The following is a 22702-nucleotide window of genomic DNA, read 5'->3' on the forward strand; positions in this document are numbered from 1 at the left end:
ACGACAGAACCACGACACATTCTCCTCTTTTGATGTTTTCGTTTTTGCTTTCATTTGTTTGCTTTGTTTTCTTGTTTTGTTTTATTTTTGTTGTTGTTCTGGTTTACAGTAGCGTTTCGTGTTGTGTTGCTGTTGCTGTTTTCTTTCATTTAATTTTGGCTTACATTTTCGAAAGCACACCTAGTGCTATACGCGTTTTTCTTTTGCTAGACACGACCAAAGCCTCTTCTTTAACTTTGTTTGTCTTGGAGCTTTATTCTACTGTTTTTATTTCTGTTTGTTTGTTTCTTTTGTTCACTTTCACTTTCATTCAACGCATTCAACGTTGATGATGTGGCGTGTTGTGTTAAAAATTGTATCATGAGAAGATAGATAAGTGTGTATGGGTGTGCCTGAACTGTATGAACCATTCACAGCAAAAGTAAGGTGCCACCAATGAGAGCGAAAGAGCGCGAGAAAACCGCGAGTGACTTCTTACTTTGCTACTTCTTACTTCACACCTCACTGAGGAAAGCAATTTCATCTCATTTTGGTTGATGTTGTTGCTGTTGTCTTCTTCAGCTTCACCTTCGCGACAATGTGTTTGGTGTGGTGAATGAGCAGTTCGTCCGTGTGAGCAGTACGTACGGGGTTTTGTAAATGCTTAATGTCCTACCTGTGCTTCGAAAGTAATTTTGTGTGTATTTTTGGGGAACTTTTTTGTTGTTGTTGCTTTTCTGTTACGAGTAAATATAGATGTATGTATGTATATGTTTCGTGTGCTATTTACAAGGTGCACGGTGCGTGTCACGCGGACGCTTACGCACACACCGATTGACGGTGATCCTAGAGCTTTAACTATTAAACACAGACAGACACACATACTTACTGGATGAGATTGCGAGTTGTTGCAGAGCGCGACAACTGTGCTACTATAGGCAATGTACAATGGGGCATTCGGGGCGTTTGGGGCCACATTCCCAAACACGATCCGATTCTTAATTGTTCTACTCGGCCGGAAATGGAACGATGCTTGCGAGTGGGACCACAGGGCTTAGTTTCGTTTTTCTTTGAGCAATTATAATGGTAAATGTGAGGGGGAGGGGGGGGGGGGGGGAGGGAGCATTTACCACGGGTGGGGGAGGTGGATGAACATGCAATCTAGACCAACCGCTCTTTTGCTGTCGCATTTCATTGAGCCGTTTTGATTGAGAGGTCGGTTTAAATTTTGGCCCAAAAGATGCTTTGCTTTGCCGTCCGACATGCTGCTACTCGTGGCGCTGCCACCGAAACCCCTGGGGACGGGGGAAAGGGTTTACGGGGAACGAAAAGTTGGCGCATCCCAAAAACTGAAACCCATCACCAGCAAAACCCATTCATCATGGCCGGCGACGGCAACGGCGGCAACCCAGGGCTTATTCACGGTTGAGTGCATCAAAAGTGCGCGACACTGCTGCAGTTCCCTTTCCACCGACTTTCTTCCCTTTATCTCTTTCTTTGTTTTTTTTTTTTGCTTTAATGCTGCCATTCCCATTGTGGCTCCAGTTTGCCCCACTGAATGAATGTCACCTCGAACGCTGTGTGACAACACGTTTCCGGGAGGGTTTTTTTTTGTTTTGTTTGGTTGCTTTGGTTCTCCAAATTCTTTATGAAAAGAAAAGGGGTTGCCCGAACATTTCTTGGCATTGGGCGAGAGCTTTCCTGCCAGTGTGTCTCGCTTCCGTGTGTCCCGCCGCACTGCCGGATGCGGACGTAAGATAATGTTGGGCCCGGAAGTTTTATGGACCGGGCCGAAAAACTTTTAACACACAGCCGACAGAAGCCGACCGCATTGACGTGTTGGATTCTGGCCGCATGGATCAAGCTCCGATTATCGTGCGAGAAGCAACGTGAAGTGTAAAACGGAAGGTTGGATCTGGCACACACACACACCAACACGCGCTTTCAAATGGATTAAAAGTATGCGAGGAAAAAAACACACCCAAGTGGAAAGAAAAACGCTCAACATAACTTGGAGAAGTTTCCTTTTAAGGGCCGAACCGATCCTTTGGGAAAGCCGATGAAGGGGGCCGGGCTTCGGGTGGGGGTAAAGTGTTAAAAACCACACAAAAGAATGTGCAGCCCCGGGAGAGACAAAACGCACGTCAGCAGTGGTCGTTTGACAACAATCATAACGCTCCGTGTGTCCGTCCGTCAAAAAGGGCGCAAGCGGAATCGTCGCTAATCCTATCCTCGCTGGAAGGCAAGTGCTCACTTCATCGAAACCGAAAAATATCCCCTCAGGGTGGGACTCCGGATGGTAAGGATCTTCTTTTTGTGTTTGAAATTTTAGTAGAGGACTAAAATATACTAATTTCGTTTTAAAATCCCTCACCACCTCACGGGGCCGTGCGCTAGCAAGTTGTGGAACAGTATTTCCCTTTTTCAAATCGATTGGCCCGTTCGATTTGTGATGGTTAGAGCCTGGAACGCGCAACAACTGGACGTGAAGAGGGAGGAGAGGGGGATGGGGACAGAAAGCTGGACAAAGTTTGATAAAGTTTGCCAAATTGTCTACTAACAAAACAGCAGGCGAGCAGTAGCAAAACAACCTCTCCAGCTGCAGGGTGTGATCGTTAGGCAAACTCGAGTTACGATCGGGCCCGCTCCGCATCGCTGTCCTTGTAAGCCTTGTGGGTACAGTAGCGGCCAAACTTGCGCACAGAGAAAACAAAGTGGGTGTATGAGTGGTCTTGGTTTGGCTTGTGTGTGTGTGTGTGCCAGGAGCCTCGGTAGGCTGAGTCGATATTGGAAAAATGGTTGGAAAGGCAGCACAGCAGTTCGCTCGTCGAGTGTTTGTATATTTTCACATTTTAATTGATTCTACACTGCCTCCCAAGAAACGGAGACCGAGTGAGAGAGAGAGAGAGAGAGAGAGAGGGAGAGAAAGAGATAGATGCAACGATGGAACGATTTTCGGAAAGTTTTCCCCGGTCCACGGTGACGCCATGAGCGTTTCCCCGCAATCCTTTGCAACCATTCCGCCATATTCCACCTACTGCCCGCGTGTGTGTGCGATGGGTAATAACTTCGTCATATCTCATTATTGAAACGTTCCGTGGGCGTTTTGGTTAAACGAGGCCCCTCCTCAGGGGGAAAGGTGGCGCCGAACGGCAAAAGGTTGACTTTTTGATAATCAAAACAATGGTTTAAAATGTATTTACAAAAGACAGGCTCCCTCCCGGCGGAGTGTGGGTGTGTGTGTATGTGTGCGCGTGTACGAAGGGTTCAAAAAGTGGTATCATGTGCTGGCATTCTCACCGTACGGGGAGGGTCGATTGGGCACACGAGTTGTTGGTAGGTCTCTCTCGCTCGTTCTTTTGACAACGTGAAACGCATATGGCGCACACGCGCGCCACACGAAACACTACACACGAAACGCGCAGCCGAATTGATTTTAATTTGCTTAAGACTTTATCTAAACATTAGCCGCACACACACACACCCGGGACACCGGGGACACAACCCGGCATCCAGACATTCGGCAAACTTCTACTGCCAGCACGCCACGCCACGATCGTTGCCGATTCTTTGCCTGTCGTTGTTGCATTAGTAATGATGCCAGGCGAGGCTGCTCGTACAACTTTGTTCGCTGTGTCGAGTGTCACAGCGTCGGGCCGTTGTCTGTCACCTATCACGAGCCTGTTCGCTCTGATTCCACGGGCGAGGTGGACCACCGGTGATGGTGGTAGTACAAGGTACAAGCAAAAGTTTTCGATTTTCCCTAACATTCCCAGCATCCATCTGCTGCTCGGCGGTCCCCTTATGTGGAGGAGGTTCTGTCGCGCCCTCCACGGTTGTGTGTGTGTGTGACGCTCAATGAGATGCGTGGCAGATGATGGTGGCGGTTCCCTATCGACACAGGGCATCATGGGAAGGAGTATGCGAGTATATACACGAGAGTTACGGCGGGCCGGCGGTGACCGAATGTGCAAGCATCACTAAAGTTTCTAAGGTGAGCCCATTCCCTCGATCTCCTAAACTAGTACGAAGTTGGACACACACACCCACACACATATACATCTATACATAATGAAAGGACCGTTCTTTTCAGGCAGGAGTTCGCACACAGAGAAGGAAACGGGGGAAAAGTTCAAAAGCGCACAGAAAATTGCTCTGCGTGTGTGTGTGTGTGTGTGTGTGTGTGTGTGTGTGAGTGCTTTGTATCGAATCTTTGGCATATGTATGGGTGTCCGTTTGCTACATCTTCCCCCTCCCCCCCCCCCCCCCCCTCTGCTTTGATACACAGACACAAGCTTTAGTTTGCCTTGCCAGCCTGTTTTGCCCTCTAGCTAATTATCAAAGTACGGTTCAGTTTTGGCTGCCCGTCACGCGACCGTGCCTGCCAAGGTGGACGTCTTATCGATTGTATCGGCTCGGTGTGCGTCTTGGGAGTGTCTGAACCTGTCCTTTCGCTCCAGCCCTCGTTGGAATGTTGGATGATTTGGAATTGCTCGTTACAAATTAAGCAGACGGCTGGATATTGAAGAAGCATTTTCTGCGCTGGCACATTCTGATGACGATCGAACACGGCTGCAGCAGGGGAGGCTCTTTCGGATGCAGCAATCCTCCTTCCCCCGGTTTTTGGTTTATGGTGTCCCCCATTCGGCAAAGAAAACTTACAGTCTAACATGTCCGCAAACATCGGCTCGCGAACGGGTCGGTTACTTCGGTCACATCCGGGTGCTGATCGCAATGCTGACGCTGCTTAGTTGCTGACCTTGGAGCGATCGGCAAGCGTGCCACCGTGCAGCAGTAGCCAAGGGATGAGCGTAGCCAGTAGCGCCAACAGCGTCCAGGCCGTTCCGACCGGTGGTGCGGTCCGGTGTAGCGTGGTGGCCCCCGAGCGCGACGTCGAGCTAGCGACCTGCATCTCCTCCGAGTGTATGTCGGACGTTATTCGCTGCGTGTAGAACTGGAAGATGTCGCTCACCTGTCGCGGGTAAAGTGTGTGTGAGAAAGAGAAGGAAACACGTGCGTTCAGTGATGGAAGAGTTAAAGAGCCCCCTCCCAAAATCCTGCTTACCTCGTTCCAGCCGTAGCGATTTTTCGCCTGCACGATCGCCTCGTACACCGAGCTGTGCTGCAGCCCGCGCAGTGTGAACGCCATCACGTGCGTCAACGGTTCCGATGGGGGCCGGGGGGCGGGCGTTAGGATGACGTCGTGCCATCGGCCAGGCTGCTGGAACGTTTCGTTCATCTGTGGAGCGTTGAGAAAAAAAAATCGGAGAATCGAATCAACAATTTTAGCCAACAAAACAGGCACTCGGTCTTGGCCGAAACGTTTCGGGTAGAGAATCAGCCGCTTACCATCAGCTTCCGGTAGAGCAGCCGGACCTCCTGCAGCGGTGGGTAGCTCTCGACTTTCCAGGTCAGGTTAAAGCTGTCTGTTGAGCGGCTCCACGGCGGCGACAGGAAATCGGCCGGTCCTGGCCGCCCCGAAACCTCCATGTACTTCTTCGAACGGCCCAGCGAGTTGTCCGCAACGCAGCTGTGGATGGTGGCGGGAAAAGAAGTGCCAAATCATTAGACAGAAATCGGTCATCCGGTCATCGTAGACACACGACTGGTGCAAGGGGCAAACATTGGCACACATCGACGACGCACTGGGAGGTTCATTTGTGTGCCATTTTTTTCCTAAACCAACCCAACTCGGTTTCGTCCACTGGGTGACTTCATTTGGAGCTTGCATGTGTGTGTGTGTGTGTGTGTGTTTGTACTCTGATCGTGCTCAAATGAATCGTCCAACAATTTTGGTACTAGCTCGAGGATATTGGGCGAGAGTGTTCACTTTTTTCTTTCCCCGCTCAGTATCACCATTTCCTTTCATCTGACCAAAACAGGGGATATTAGAAGCTCTATTCAGACCCGTGCCGCTATACAGAATGGCACGGTTGCACACACACTACACATGGGTCAATTAAAATAAAAAAAAATGGATTCCACCACTAACCTGTAGTTGCCAAAGTCTTCCTGCTGCACGTGGCGTATGGTGAGCGTGTGCCGGTTGCCCCTGGACGACATCGTACGCCGGTCGGTTGGCTGCAGCGGAAATGAGTTCTGATTCCACGAGACCTGCCGCAAGAACGGGAAGAAGAGGAAAGGGAAGTGAATAGATGAGAATTTGTATGGGAGGTTGATAGTATGACGACGATGATGACGACAAAAAAAAAATAAGCGACCACGTCCGGGCACTCCCGTGGGACGATGAAATTGGGACAAAATGTTATTCGCCTTTCGCAGGAGCAGCATTAGTGCGAACCGATGAGACACTGGCCAAGCGCAACCGGGCCAAACCATTCAATCCGGGGCTGTTCGGTGGTCCCGGAATGGCTGGGATGGGGGAAGGGTTTGTTTGAACTTTTACTACACATGTGTTTTTTTTTTTTGTTATTCTTGTCGTTTTCCCTTTACGAGTCTGATATTAGAATGTGTTCTGTGCGAGAGTGTTTTGAAGAGGAAAGAGGGCAATTTTTTTTAAATATTCCTTTTGCTTGGGTCAGGACCTCATATTACTGGTTTGCCGTAGCACACGACAGCGTGCGCTATAGGTTGACTTTTGTTTGAATTCTTCTTAAACACACACACACACACGGGACCAGAATCGGATTGCGGCCAATGAATGTACGACGAACCCTTTTTCAACGCAGCCGAGCGCATGTTTTGCATGGTTCGGTCACACATCGTTTGGTCGGTGCGGATGACTATTATTGCTTCACCAGACCGACAGGGACCGCCGGCTCTTCCATCTCTGCCGGGGTGCACCATTCAAACGTACCGAAACGATTGACAATTGAATAAAGTTCCCACTGGTGTCGTCGCCGTCGTCGTTGCCCTTTGCATGGCGTGGTCAGCATTCGTGTGTATCCGCCCCCGTTGGCGTGGGGATTTCCGTTCGTTCATCCAAAAAATCGTGTACTACGAAAACGAGTAGTAGTCGTACAAGGAAGACCTAAAGGAATCGGCGAACCAAAAATAAACATTCCCCGCCATCGTTGTGTTTTGTGTCCCGGGTCGTCCTGTGATTGCTACCCCGAACCATCGCTGTTCATCTCCACCTTCACCCAGCCTAAAGTGGATGAGCAGCAAGCCGGTCACAACTGGCTGTGCCGAAGTAATAACGGTGAAATTTTATAACTTCGAATAACTCAATTTATTTAGCTTAATTGATTGTAAGGAAAATATGTCTGGTTCGGTCTGCCGGGCTGCTTGAGCCGCACAGGGCACAGTAATCGTTTTCCAACGGTATGCCGCAAAGTGTTTGGTTTGTTTGGGGTATTACTTTGCTTTTTTTCTGTGGTTGTTGTCTTCCGGTGGAGGGTGAAAAGCTTTCTGCCTTGTGCAGTTTTACGACCATTGGGCCGTGGAGGAGTTATTCATAGTTGTTTTGGTTGTATCCAATGGGTTTTGTTGAAAGTTTGGTATCAATTCTTATAATCATATACCCTAAAAGCTCGCTTATTCTTCACTAAGCATCTCGCACCAGTACAAATGTATTGAGTCTTTTGCTATGTGTGAACTCACTATTTATTTAACGTTTTGCCCATTTTTGTTCGCTCTTTCATCTGATTCGAAGGATTAAATGAACCAATCGCAAGATATTGCTAATGTCTGACCGTACTGTTAAAAAATAAAAAAAATATCATGTACAGTAATGGTGATATTTTCAATATTTGTAGGAATTAAAGAATTTTATATTTACAACAAAAGAGACCATTTTTACGAAAAAATATACTCGCATTGTTTGGTACATTCACAGCAATATTAAAACCACTATTTTAAACAAACAACAAATCTTTGCCACCAACGCAATGCATTACCACATCCAAGCTCTTATCGCTGCTGATATCATGCTCGGAATCGCTACAGTCGGGTCCGTCGGTTTAGCGCTTTTGTGGTTTTCAACTAGGAACAAAATTTCCGGAATCGAGCGTGCAAAATATCCGCAATTCGAACCGAACCAGAACCACACAGAGGTCGTGGGCGAGATGTGTGTTAACCACTAGCCGGGATCGTGAAAAAACAAGGAAAACACCCAAATACCAAACCCATTTTATCACCGGAACTACGCTTCACGGTATGCGGTTTCGATTGCACCGTTGACGCTGAGCCACTGTACGCAGCGGTATGCATGTTTTAAAACAATTCTCAGAATTGCTTTCTCGCTCGTATCATGGTGTTACTTCATTTTGTTTGAAGTTCGCTAGAAATAGTTTTTAGTCGTTCTAAGAACATACACGAGAAGGATGACTACGTACTGATACGAACATATCCAACGAAACATATCCAAAAACGAAAAAGTGTGGGGTTTGTTTTTGTTGCGACATCACATAACAGTTTTGGGAATATACGCATCTCCTGTTTGATTGTTTCTATCAGTGCGAATCACAGGACTGTTAATCAAACATTGAACCGACCGTAGGCGTTACCTTTACGCTGTGGCAATGTAATTCTAATTAGCAACTCTCGCCCCCCCCCCCCCCCCTACGTGGTTACGTGAGAAAATTGGCAGAAAATGCGTCGGAACCGCAAACGCAACTGTTCACCTCACCTTGACACGAGGGGAGGTGTTCGGCGCGCATCGTGTATGTTGCCTGTCGGCGTGGCTAAGCGATGGATGGCCCGATTTTGTTCACAAAACCGCAAAATCCAAACTTCAACAAGTTACACAAACATGTACCGGCCGCTTGCGCCACTATCCCCGGCCATGGGCGAATTTGCTTCCTTTCCAACAGCTGCGTAACACACACAGGGCTAACGATCGCGTAACATGTCCTCAATGTTGGCGGGGCGGGGTCCGGTGGTACCCCCAGATGGTCCCTAAAGCAGTGGGGCAAAATTGCACGCTGCACGATGCGTTTCTGTCGGTGGTTTTGCTGTTTACCGAGATCGAACGGAGGGGGACAGCGATCGCTCCAGCCAATTAATGGGCAAGTAAATGCCCAGCGGAATTGCACTCTGCATCGATGTATCGTTCAAGGTGCAGGTGCAGTATGGGCTGGGGTGTATTTGTACGGTCACTATTTGGTGTGTGTGTGTGTGTGTGTGTGTGTGTGTGTGTGTGTGTGTGTGTGTGTGTGTGTGTGTGTGTGTGTGTGTGTGTGTGTGTGTGTGTGTGTGTGTGCAGAGGGAACGCTTTTGCTTCTGCTCGTGTCTTTACAGTGTACAGTGTCCATTGCATAAACATTGAAGGAATGTTGACTTTTGGTCGAACAAATAGCGAAACTAGAGCGAGAAATCCTTCAAGCGCAAAAATTCATTTGGTAGCATTTTCATTTTAACGAGCGATTGCACTAGGCTAGTGCGTTTGAAACGTACCGTCTTACACAAAGTGGAAAATGTGTGGATTACAGAGACGTGGAAACTTTCTGTTTACTTTATATTCAATGCTTTTTGAGCAAGAGTTTATTTTGTTGAATAATCGATTAATTACGGAAGAAAGCTCTCTCCATGGAAATGAGACATTGGGGCCCTTTCCGTTGTAAGTTCGTAGGCGGAAATTTCAGCCTGTCTGCTGTTTGTATTGTACAGCAGTTTTCGAGCAGCTATCTAAGTAGGTATAATATACAGGTGGGCTTATCCCAAGGTGTATGAATTTAGAAGGCTGATTTTTATCGCTTCTGTTTCAGAATGAATATTTTAAGAGTGTTCTGAGTATTCGTCAAGCTTCAAGAAAGCTTGTTTGAACAAAAGTTTTCACCCATCCTGTTAAAAAGTGATATTCAAATTTGGTTTAAAAAAACATACTATGAGACCACCTGGGCTACATACACTTTGATTCTAGATTCCACCACGTGATCTGTTCAATGCACCTTGGGGTAAATGTAAACAACACCGTGTTTTCGAGCAGGTACTCGAATCTAATTCTAGCTTTGAGGCTAAAATAATCTAAACTGAAAATTGCAGGCTAGTTTTTTGTGTGGTTTTGTATGGAGTGTTTACATGACTTCAGCCTCCAACTGTCAAACTCCATAAAAAAAAACTGACTAGAATCGTGAAGAGCCCCACATTCATAGATTTTTGGTTAAATAGTCAATTATTTGTTGACTTTTTATGTTTTGGAAAGTTCAGAGCAATGAAAACACACTTTGAGTTTCGTATAGGATTTGGGGTTTTAGAATGCAGATACGTCATGAAACTGCTTTGCATTAGTTTATCCTAACTAACTCAATTCTATGAGTATTTCATGATGTTCATACTCATATTTAATTTGCATGTAATCGAAAAAAGATCTAAATATTCAATTTTTAAGTGTTTACCGTACACATCCTCAAGAGAGCGATTTGTTGTTAATTGTAAGATATGTTGTTGTTTGAAGCCATTATTTGTTGTCATTAACATTACCCACAATGCACACAACAAAACAGAACATCCAAACAGAACAATACGAAGGTCAAAGGGCGACCACAATAGTTTTCCCATAGGATTAAGCACTATGATTAGTTGATGGAGGCAAGCGACCGTTCTGAACTTGCACGAAACAGCCGAACACATCGCGCGTGTACTGTTAATTAAAACTCAACTCACACAGCCCCGGAGCGACGCTACATTCCCAATCAGCCCCACAAACCGGTAAGTGTGAGAGTGTGGAATGAATTTTTAACACTTTGCTAAGCCTTTAATCGGTATGTTTTAAATGTTAAACTAATGCCCCGGCCTGTGTGGCTGTTTTTCCTGCGGTCAAAATGTCGAAATCGAACAAAACCGCCACACTTTCCTGCCCAGTCCCATTGCTCGCTTCATCACTCATCACCCCATCTGCTGCCCATACAAACGGCCACCACTATCAAACGAGTGAGCTTAACCACGAATGTATGGTTCGGTTAGATTCCCCGTGGGAAAAAGGTACGGCCACATTGTTCACAGCCGGTGCGTCCTCGGTTTCCCTCTCGAACAGGATAGGATAGGAGGTAAACAAATCGAGATTGCGGGTAAAAGGGTTATGCTAACGCAAACATACATCTCCCCTACTCCGCCCACCAGCAGCCCACCATGCAAAGCACACGAAGGATGAGGTTTGAGCTAATCCGCTGCCAAAACAAATTGGAATTTACGTGTTACGTGTGGTGCAATTTGCAGCATCTCTGCTATGGCTCTCTCTCTCATTCTCTATTCCCCCTTTGCGTAAAAGCTTTCCCTTTCGTGCGTCAATGTAGTCTCGCGGGGAAGCACGTGTTTTGCCAATCCTCTAAATACCACCAAACTCCGACGGCTTGATCGTCGGAATTGCGAAAGAATATGGTATGAGAGTACACCCGGCAGCAACAAACGACGACGACGACGACGACGGATCAACGGATGTTGACGTAAATTTGCTCTGTCAAAGGCTCGTCCCTGTTCGGCGGCCAGCTGGTGTGGCGACGAACACACATCATCATTCAGTGTGAGATTTGGTCCCGGGATTTGTCCCGGGGTTAGTCGATGAGTCGTTCGACATGCCGTGTGGCTTTGGCTATGGCGGAACAACTTCTTCCACCGAGCGAACGTTACTGTGCGCACGTAGTAACGATTGCTTTGAATTGATTTTCATAATCCGACCATTGAGGTGGGGGCACACAAAACCGCCACACAATTTTGGCACTGTTTGCCGGTGTGTGTGTGTGTTTGCGTTAGCGTTGGAAAAACAACGCCCCAACAACGTTCGTCACGGTATAACGACAGCAATTACTTGAACGGCAGGAAGAACCCACTTGCGGATTAATTGATGTAACGGATTAAAGGGAAAGAGAGGCGAATTCGATGCAGTTAGTGTGTTTTTACTCCATGTTGGTCGGACTACAGCAAAACCCAAATGCTCGCCACCGCAGGAGGACACAAATCGGATAGAAAATAACATCAGCGCCGTAGATCCTTTTAACCGGCTTGGGCCGTGGATTTGAGGACTTTGGTTTGACCTCGTCCCGGCCTCACCGGCTCCTCCGTTGGACATCGGACAACCAAGGCAAAGGTTTAACCCCTTTTCAGCACAGCCAACCACTAACAATCGTAAGGATTGGGAGCTAAACTGTCTTTCTCTCTCTTTTGCGTCCCCGCCCCAGCACAACAATAGAAGGCGATTATACGATTGTGGTTGCTGCTGCATGGGAGCGGAGATGGGTGGATGGGGTTGGGATTGAAACCGATGTCTGGTCGACAGGCCGAGCCCGGGTATCTTCTCACTTTCGTCCTGCAAACTTACAGCCCATGGCAAACAAATAGGATTATCCCTTTTTTTTTCGCTCGGACCCGAGGTGGAGTGCCCGTGACACAAGCCGGACCATTCCACCGCCCTCGTACTCTCGCTGGGGATGGTTGGCGTAGGCTGGCGTTAGCTCCTGGGGTATTTTTGTGTCGCCACGACAGAGAGAAAGAGAGAGTCGTGGGAGAGAATAAAAAAAAAAAAAAACAAAACGTAGCTTTCATCGCACGAGAAGCTGTGTTTGCGTAAAAGAAGGAGAGAGAGATTTACATCTTCTTGGCAGGATGGGCTTCCTGCCCGCGTACCATATTATTGTCTTTCCTTCGAAACGGGGCAGCCTTTTTTTTCGGTTGGGTTCTACCCACAATCCCCAACATCATTGTCCTTTCTCCCCCTCGGGGAGGGACCTCCCGGGGCTGAGCGAGAGATTTAAAAACAAATGATGAATGTGACAATATTTTGGTATTTTCGTGCGTACCCCGGACCCGGATTTATCCGTTTAACTGCGGCAAAGCGGATTACCCCCTTTTCCCGGTCGGGTCCGGCTAATGAGGAAATGGAATCCCTACTTAGCTACCTTCGCTTGCGTCGGGATGATCGGTTGTAATTTGTGTGCAAGAGGAAAGGCGTATTGTAAAACGAGTAGATCTTTCGTTCTTTTTTGGAATATTTGTTTTTAAATTAAAAAAAATCTAACATTTCCCATCGATTGCTACATGAGGGCACACCTCCATTAATAAGCGATTTGGGCAGAAAGCTTTCATCACTATTTACACTGTCAATTAGCATAACCGTTCGGGTCGCTCGGTTGCTGCTAGGGCTAGCCCGGTGGGGGGGGGGGGGGGGGGGGGGTTTGAAAGCAAATGATAGTAATTCCGACGAATTAGAAAACGAAAAGCGACTGGTTGCAACTTCCGTTAGGATCATTAAATTTTACACTAATGAGAAATGTTACAAGGGGGGAAGTGAGAAGCACAAAGAAAACTTCATTTGCAAACACTTTCCGCAGTCCAACCTGGGCGCAATGCTCGGGACGAAGCAGTTGATAGAGAAGCGACCGTTTGAAAGAAATGGCCAACACAACCATTTTCACTTGCATTCGTGTGCCGCCAAGCCGTCTGTTGACGTCGCTAACGGTACATTGAATTATAGCGTCACCGATATAGTAAAGCAGGAGAGCAGAGTGGAGCATTGCGCCATTTTTACGACAACCATCCCACCGAAACGACCCAAAACATCCGAAAACAACACCATCGAAGAAGTCGTTTCGCGCGCTTGACACACACACACACACACGTTGTTTGATCATAAACCAAATGAAAACAGCCCACAAAACGACCCCATCCCATCGACTACGACAGCGGGGACGATGAGGCAAACCCCGGTATGGGGTACGCGGCAGGTAAACAATAAACGTTAAATTTAACGTGCCAACTGGCACAATAGCAATAAACACGGGTTTCGCGAAAACGAATCAAAAGTTCCCGTATGCAATGGGGGAAAACAGAAAGCCCGCGAAAACACTCCTCGTACTACGAGCGGGAAAAAGGTGTTTTCCACCGACAAAGCACAACACAGGTTGGAGAGAGTTTCGTGGTGATTGTAACTTATTGCTTATTGAAAAATGAAAAGAGAAAGAGAGAGAGTGCGCGATAAGAGAGCGAAGACAACTCCCCCGTTTTGGGGTGCACAAAGGTGAGACAATACCTTCCGTCCCAAAACCGGCCAAAAGGTATGCAAATAAGATCGGGTGGGGATGCGGTGAATAAGTTGATGTTTAAATTAATATACAGCGCGCGTATGTATGTGCGAACGGTCTATCGCGATGCGAAAGACCGGGGGTGCTGCCCCGAATAAACTGTCAGTTGAGCGCAGGGAACGCACGCCGTGCGCCGGATACCAAGCTAGTCCCGCAGGAGCAGGGCCCCAGGATTGACGAGGAAGCTAAAAAGGAGTAAGCCGCAAACTACTCACAATCATCGTGCTGCCTCGTTGCTCGTCGCGTATGGTAAGGGGAACCTTGGGCTTGGGAAAATGAATTCCTTTCTCACCTTTTTGCCCTTTTTGCGGGTTTCAGACAAAAACAGGTGGCCTCCGCCTCCATTTGCGTGGTAGTTAAGCCAAACAAACAAACATATGAGGGCTACTACATTCCCCACACATATGGCTTTGTGTGTTAGTCTGTGTCGGCACATACTATCCAAGCACTCACTTGGGCGAAGGCAGAAGGAGAATATTCATGAATATAAACGATCGCCCCCCCTTTTTTTAGCGTTTTGCTCCGGGAATATGTCCCCAAAGGTGTTGGGTGTGTGAGTGTGTCCCCTATCTTTTAGTTTACACAATTTTCTCAACTGCAGAACGGTGGCAAAAAGGTGAACCACGACGCAACAACCTCAACATCACTACCACCTCTAGCGTCGTTGTCCGGAGAGGTGGCTGCTGCCAGAAGGCAAACCATAAAGCTTAGTCAAATTGGGACCTTCCCCTGAGGAAAGGCACTCGACAATCAACGCTTATGGTACTGTCACTGTACCAGGGTGTGCGTGTGTGTGTGTGTGTGTTGCTGGTTTGCAAGGATAACACGGGCGGGCTTTTTATAAATAGTTGATGAAGCGATTGCCAGTGATTACTACCCCGTTGTTAGGTGCCAATGAGATTATCTGTCGTCGGTGATGATCTTTCGTCTGCATCGCAAGACGACCGGTTACCGGTCGCCAGGCAAGCCCATTTCTTTTAAGATGGCCATTTTGCAAAGTAAAATGGCCCAAACGGGGACAAAGGGCATGGGAGAGAGGGGAGAGATTGGCACCATAAGATAGTGAGCGAGCATGAATCTTTGAGTAGTGGCAGGCAGCAGAGGTTTCTGTCATCATCACCCGAAACGAGTCGAGATGTGATGGGTATGAAAATTTGTTAGGAAAATTGTTTACGATCGGTATGGTTGGTATGGACCCGGGAGGGTGTGGGAAAGGTTGCACCATTCCCTGGAGCTGCACAGGACGTGGAAAAATGGAGCATCTTTGCACCTTTTCTTATTAAGCTAGCAATCGTTTCCCTCGTCGATGGTTCGTGATTTAGTAACAGGTTTTATTCCCAAACGCCAGTCGCCAGACAAGAGCACGAGAGAGAGAGCGAGAGAAAGAGAGTTATTGCTTGGAAATAGAAACAAGATTAAATGATGGCCCAACACCAGCAGCTGGACAGTAAACTAGTCAGCACAGACGAACACGACCACTTTAAAATCCGTGCACATCACACCACGTCCGAGAGCGCTTTCATCTCGTTCAATCTACTTGATGCAGGTCTGGCGGGACACCATGGCAGATTGATTTAAAATTGTGATTACAGCGTGCACTATAAATTATCCACCACCATCACCACCACCATCGTCGACTTGAAGCGCGAACTGGACTGAATTAGGAAAGCGCAACCGATCTGCCAGCCCGCCAACCCAGGGGCCAAATGGCAAATGGCTAGAGCTAGAGCACTGGAATCAAGGATCGGGATGAATTATTTATCACCACCGATATCTATCCCGGTGGTGGGGAGGTGTTGGTGTTCAGCCCGATCACTTCTTGCAATCGGCGAAGCGGCGCGCATTTTCCTCGCGAAAAGCTGTGGCACTTTCTTAGATTAGATTTCACAACCTGGCCGGGAGTTTCGGAAAGCGGGACGCTGATTCATCTCGATGCGCTGCTGCTACCGATTGAATTCGAAATCGGTCCATAAATTTAACCAACCCACCGCACAAGGGAACCACACACAGACACACACAGCTACAGCACCATTCGCGCCAGCCAGCCATTTTGGGAATTGATGCTGGAAGTTGTAAAATTTTATTTCCAATCCGGGCGCGGGAGTCCGCAATTTGGAGCAAAAGAGTGATTGACGCAGCGGAGACAGCAAGCGGGATGGGACAAATTATTAGCCTTTTGCTTCATCGTTTTCAAACAGCAGCAGAACACACACACACACACAGCGTGTGGCACGACCTCTTTCGTGTATGCAGCTGACCTTTATTATCGTGCCGAGTTATTGCACCTTCTATGGTACATGGCGCTTCGTACGCCGCGGGAGGTCCCGCCTGCAGGCTGTTTTTTGTTCTGGACAACATTATCAGATCGTTGCAGACCATGTTCCGTTGCTTTGTGTGTTGAGCTCTATCGCGGCGCTGTACTATACCGAGAGGAAAGGTTTATTAAACCCAGAGCGCATAATTTGCTTGCGCGTTGGGGCCCCACCGTGGTACACTAAGATGAAAATTAAACAAGCGAACGTACACCCGAACACGCACACGGGCAGCAGAGAAAGGGCACCTTGTCCAGAGCAAAACAATATTGGCTCGATTAGGGTGCGTGTGCAGCGCTTTATTAAAAGTTGCAGCCTGCAGGTGTGGGCGGTACGCTTGCCACCGGTGCACGGTGAAATGAAATACCCAAGAATAGCCGAGGACCAAAGCGTTCCGAAGCGAAGTGTGATAAGCGATCAGCAGCAGCGAATGGGGGGATGTACTGGATGTGTTTCATCCACCCCCCCCCCACCCACAGCACAGCAATGTCACAAGCCTTTGCACTCATTTATCATTTGCAATGTTCGCGTTCAGCTCTCCATTTGCTCGCTATACAATCCAGCAGCACCAAGCAGCAACAACTACAGGGCGACTGCACAAAAGAGAGACATCAGACGGTTTTGCGCGCACGCGATAAACCAAAAATAACATCACAATTCAATGAGTGGGAAAATTGAATTTCACTTCCAGTCCCATTTTCCGCGTCCCCCCTTCTGACAAACAACCCATTTCGCAACGCCCAATGACCACATTTCAATTGCGCCCTCGGTCCCTTGGTTTTTTTAACACATTCCCGGAATGCTTTATTTTTTCATCTTCCAACCATTACTCTCTCTCTCTCTCTCTCTCTCTCTCTCTCTCTCTCTCTCTCTCTCTCTCTCTCGCGCGCTCTCTTACTCTCTCTCTTCAGCTCTTTCCTCGTTGCGTGTTTGTTTGAATATAAACTCGGCAGAATCTTATCCCGGGAAGAAACGCCACCCGGCCTCACCCTGCTAAGCTCGACTCCACTTCTGCATCGTCGTTGGTGGAATTGCACACAAGAAAATGCGGAATTTTTTTGCTCGGAGAGGGGCGAAAACACCAACCGAAAGAAAAAAAAAAAGGAAAAGGGGTGGAAATGGGAAAATTGTCCTCGGAGCGCAGTGTGCGGACACAAATGGAACGTGCGATTGGCATTGTGTGTGTGTGTGTGAGGGTTTTTTTTGTCGATTTCTCATCCCATGTTATCTTCGCACTTTCCATTGTCCTTGAGCCTCGTGCCTTCCTATCATTTCTCTCTCTCTCTCCCTCTGTCCCTCGATCAAACACTCCATGGTCTGTATGGGCCAAATAAAAAAAGCAAGCCCAGGAAGACGGTTCAAACATTCCAAACTAATTCCTTAATATTTTCTACGTGCTCGGGATACAGTAATAAGCTTCATTTTTTGGTTCTTTTCTTTACGCGTTGCTGGTGTGAGTTCTCGTTTTTTTTTGTTGTTGCTTTTCCTCTTCATCACCATTCTTTTGAATTCCACCACCTCAGTCGGTCGCTGTTAGAAATGTTCGGCAGCGAATGGTGAGGGACAGAAGAAGGGATGGATAAAAAAAAACACGCAAATGTCCCTGGTTTTCCTTTAACTTTTCCGCCCCCGGGGGAAATTTGCAGGATCGGCGCGCGCGCTGCAACTTGTTCCGGGTAAAGTTGTTCGAACGGGGGCGGCGGAGAAAGGAGGTTATGTTTTTTTGCTTCTTAACGCTTCCTTTATTATTATTGATTTGAAATTTTATCACTTTTCACAGCTTCTTTCGCCGATTCGATTCGTTCGGTACAGAGCGCGTTCTGGTGGCGCGGGGATTGGCTATCGCCGAGGAGACGAGGGGTTCTTCTTCTTTATTTCTTATTACAAACCTTCCCACAAAATGATGTTTACCTCTTGCTGTGTGTGTGTGCTTTGCCCATTGGTTATTTCCGAACACCCCCGTTCTGGGGTAACTCGGGGAAAAACGGAATGTTTGTATGCTTCTTCGTACCACTGGTCGGAATTTGACAAAAAAAGAAGCAACTTTTTCCTATTTTTCACTCCACCACACTTCCAACCCCGTTCTGGCTGTTGCTGGTGATAGCCCGAATCGGTCACGGTGGTCCTTCGCCCTTTTCTGTTTTCTTTCCCGCTCTGTTATCGTAATTTTTGTTCGATTGAATTTAGTGTTTCGCTTCCAGCTCGAGAACCTAATCATCTGAGCCCGTCAACAGCAGCACCACCACTACCGGCGGTAGAATACCGTGCTGCGGGCGATACGAAACGAACCAAACGGTGACGCGATTGCTGATGGTATTGCAGCGATAATGGATGCCGGCACCACCGGTGCCGGGAGGTTGGGTTAAGGTTTTTCATTCGTTTGTCGCGGTTTATTTCGATGACATTTTCTTTTCTCACCCCATTTCCCCATTCCGAATCGTGCGTGGAAAACGATGTGGTAAATTTTACGACGACAGCGTGCGGGAATGTGGATCGCAAGCCAACAATCTTCCGTTTTCGCTCCCTCTTCCAGAGGCACTGGCAGGCGATTGGACAACCACATTCCAAATGGTGATAAAGATTGGTGTTGTCTTTTGTGTCGCTTGCTTTCTTTAGTTTATTTGATGCAACACAGTCCAGAAAAAAACGTGGAGAGATAAAATTTGTAAAATATAAAAAAAATCAGAAGGAAGATTCAATACTTCTCTACAAAGCTCATGCCTTTTTCATTGCAATTATTGATGTCCGCTACAGTTTTGATAATATTTCTACGTTGCTTAACACATAAATGGTCGAGAGTGAAGTAATGAGCAAACGCTAATGCTTGGAAAGGATGCCAGAAGGAAGACGAAAGCAACGAAAAAAGCACAACATAACTTCCATCCAAACAACTGAGCTGCGTGATTTAATTAGCGTATATATTTTAAAGGATGCACTCGCCTTCAATGACTTCATTATTTGGTTCAACGCCACACGAACCCAGTACGGACATGCTCCCAAATTCCACCCCTTTTAGCCCAAAAGCATCGATGCGTCCGCTCGTGTTCAATTTGAGCGAATGCCGTCACGCTAATGGCTATATTCGCTTCACCAACAGACACACACACACACCCTAACGAGTATTGTCGGCGGCAGTAGCAACGAACACACGCCATACCGGTGCACATCAGCTTAACCAACACACGGAACACATGTTTGCATCCGTCCTGCCAGCACCTCATAAACGTGTTCTCTATCGCACATCATTATCAGCAACTCATCAGCTGTAATGGCACAGTGCTGGCAATGCCGTGGCGCCACACGTTTGCTTCCAGTGCCCAACGAAGGTGCAACGCAGGCGTTTCGTTGGCGATGGCGATGGCAGTTCAAGCGAAAAGCTTCCTTCCTTCCTCGGCGGCTTCCTATCTGAGATTGGAGCATCTTGTGCGCTGCTGCTGCTGCTAGGCCGACACTTCATCGTTGCCCGATGATGAACTGGACAATTGGCTTCCTACTCGCAAGATGGAAATGACCCTGTCTGCGATGATGGAGAAAGCACATACACACATACACAGATGCCCACAAACACAGCATACATTGGTGTACGGTAGAAGCACTATGAGCAGCGTTAGCGCGCCCGATGACACGCCCGCTGCCAAGCCACGAACCCGACGACCTTTATCGAGCGCATCAACCACACTTGGCGGAGATATTGGGTCGAGGATTATGAAATTAATTTATCAAAACAAAGCAAAACTTTGTTGCCCCCGTTCGATGAACGCTGGAACGGTGGCGTACATTTGCAGTGCCAGGTCGCTTGTTCGGAAGGGCTTGCTTTGGTCCAAGCGATAGATGGGAGAGGCTTGTGCAAAGGCAATATAAAAACTGCTCCATTACTAGCAGCATAATTGTAGCCGATCGTTCAAGCTGAAGTAGCACCAACAGGAGGAACTCTGTTATGAATTTTAATTACACTTCAACCACTCCAAACTGTGATGAAATAACCGCACGGGGGAAGGTTTTATACAAAAAAAAAAAGATTCTCCAAGAAGGACAATGAATATTGTTCACTTTTAGCCGCGTTCATGGCTCTTCTTCGGGATGCTTCCTAACGGCCGGAGTGAATCTGTACATTCCCCTGCCCGCTCTTCAGTGAGTGAAGCGTAGCACCAATCACCGCACTGTAACTGAAGTGGGCCCATGATTACATGCGCTTTCGTCGTGCGGACGAACGCTCCTGTTGCATATGCACGTTGTGGCGGCAAGCACCACTTGTACCGTTGTACTGTGCACTCGGCCAGAGCATGTGCTGTGCTGGAGTGCGCATCTGCCCCACCGTGCGGGGGCCGAAATTGGAGGCGGTGTGGTCTCCTCCCGGGGCCCGTAGGTGCACTCCAGTCAAGGGTGAAATTGATGACAAGCACGCACTCGTGACCGCCCATCAGGAGGAATTTGCAAAACGCAAAGAACCAATTAGAAAATTGAACCCACTCAGCAAAAAAATGTAGACAGTGAAGTGTGCGTTGTTGATGGTGGTGGTGATGGCGGTGGTGAGATGACGATGGTGATCACTTATCAGCCGCAATCTACCCACTATCACAGACACACAAACACGCACGCATAAGTGGTAAAACATGCATTAATCAAATTGCATCGCTGTGAACCGAAAGCAGAAACACAGTGGGTCAAACTGGTGGGTGAGCACTGGGTGCAGTTTAATGAAGATACGGCGGAAGGATAGAAGGGAGGGGAAGAAAGGGGCAGACTAAAAGCATCATAAATGAATTGCACCATTAAATGAATTGAAAGAGATCTGTGGCTACCCGGTTCGGTGTATTTGATCGATGAAACTGAGACAGGCATTGGGTGTAGCGGTATCTCGCCTTTCCTTCCTAGCTTCCCAATGGGGAAGAATGGGCGCGCGCATTTGTGTGTGTGTGGGGCGTTTGCTTTTGCCCAAACTTTTACGATCGATCATCAATTTTTAGAGGTTTGTGTGGGCACGCTTTGTTGTAGGGCATGTAGATGGATAGCTTGGCGGGAAAAGTTCGTTCGTATCGATGGCATACGAAAACAGCTTTTGTTTTGTGTGTTGCTATCTGTTCCTGGCGAGGTCACGGTGGTGCAGCAAGACGTTGCTTCCCGGCGTGGGAGTTCTGGCAGAAGGGGTTGCACGTTTTCCAAAGTTATCTAGGCAGATCTAGGCACCGTAAATCATTCGGATGCGTTCAATATGATTTACATAATCCTAGCAGCATGTGTTTGTTTTGGTTGCATTGATGAAATGGTGCATCTGCTTTAGCAGCGGGGAAAAAACGGTAAAATATGCAACCCTCAGGGCCAGTTTTTCGATGAAGTGTTTGAAGTGGACCGGTTCAGTTGGAAAGTCGTATAGAATTATCGAATCAGAAAGGATGAATTTTTGAAATCCAAAATCCGCATCGTTTCATGGCAACCCATCCGTGTTTCGATGTAATATGTCTAGCATGATCCTGTTCATGTTTACATGCAAATTCGACACTTTAGCAAGCAAAATAGCATTGCCAACATCGACGTCTAAGTTTGCTTATGAAGCGTAAAAATTAAAATTCAATTTTCTGCTGTGCGGGTGCACCCTAGTGGGATTGGCTTCGGATGGCGCATGTGGAAGTTATGTTTGCTGATCCCAGCCACGCTTCATCTCACGCTTGCGCCCGAACTCATGGATATCGGGTTTTTCACGAAATCAAGAAGCCCTATGTCCAGTTTCCGATTAGGAAAAGTGAATCGAATTTCGTGCAGTGGGGCCTTCGAGCGAAGAAATTGCAACTGAAAGGGGATCATCGTTTAAGAAAAAAAAAAACACACACACACACACGATGAGTGAGGAGAAGTATTGACGGCACTGAATTGATCCGAATCCGGAGCGAACTGTGAATAAAACTGAAACTAAAAGAGCAAACATGTTAACAGGGAATGGATCCCCATTCCCCAGCTCCTCGTAAATTGAATTATCCTTGGCAAAAGTTTTCCTACCCAGCTAACTCACTTGCTGCTCCCATCGGGAGCCTTTCCGAGGAAGAAATGATGATGATTTTCAACTTGGCTCTGAATGTGTTTTTTACGAGACGATCGGCTTTACTGAAAGCTTTACTTTCTGCGTTACTTGTGTTTGTGTCTGGGAGTTTGTACATCGTCAAAAGGTAAGCCCAAAAGAAAAGCATCCCGGCTGGGTGTAAAGTAGCCGGTTTTCACACGCCATGGGACAGAGCAACCGAACCGTGCCAACCGATGAAAGTCTATATTCACACGCAAGCTGAAGACCGTAGCACGAAAGCATGCACACACACACACACAGCGGAAGAGCATGAAAGCCCCAGAACCTTGGTCGAAACCTCTGGCCGATTTCATGCTGTGACCGATTGATCCACCTCAAGTGGGCTCTCTAGTTTGATTACACCTGGCTGGCCGAGTGCG

General features: G+C 47.6%; 1 protein-coding gene across 2 annotated transcripts in view; it reads right to left on the bottom strand.

Moving 5' to 3' along the window:
* Positions 1-1087: 1087 nt before the first annotated feature.
* LOC120948327 (hemicentin-1) overlaps positions 1088-22702 on the bottom strand; it is a 232642-nt gene continuing 211027 nt past the window's right edge. The window contains exons 8-11 of one of the 2 annotated variants that reach the window (XM_049607978.1): positions 5972-6093; positions 5329-5509; positions 5045-5218; positions 1088-4951 (exon numbers count right to left, since the gene is read on the bottom strand). In XM_049607978.1, the coding sequence (XP_049463935.1) occupies positions 4727-4951; positions 5045-5218; positions 5329-5509; positions 5972-6093 (702 nt within the window). In that variant the 3' untranslated portion in view covers positions 1088-4726. The remainder of the gene's footprint in view (positions 4952-5044; positions 5219-5328; positions 5510-5971; positions 6094-22702) is intronic. The other variant, XM_040364540.2, reaches the window with a different exon arrangement.

This window comes from Anopheles coluzzii, chromosome 2 (assembly GCF_943734685.1).
Source record: "Anopheles coluzzii chromosome 2, AcolN3, whole genome shotgun sequence".
Classification (NCBI taxonomy): domain Eukaryota; kingdom Metazoa; phylum Arthropoda; class Insecta; order Diptera; family Culicidae; genus Anopheles; species Anopheles coluzzii.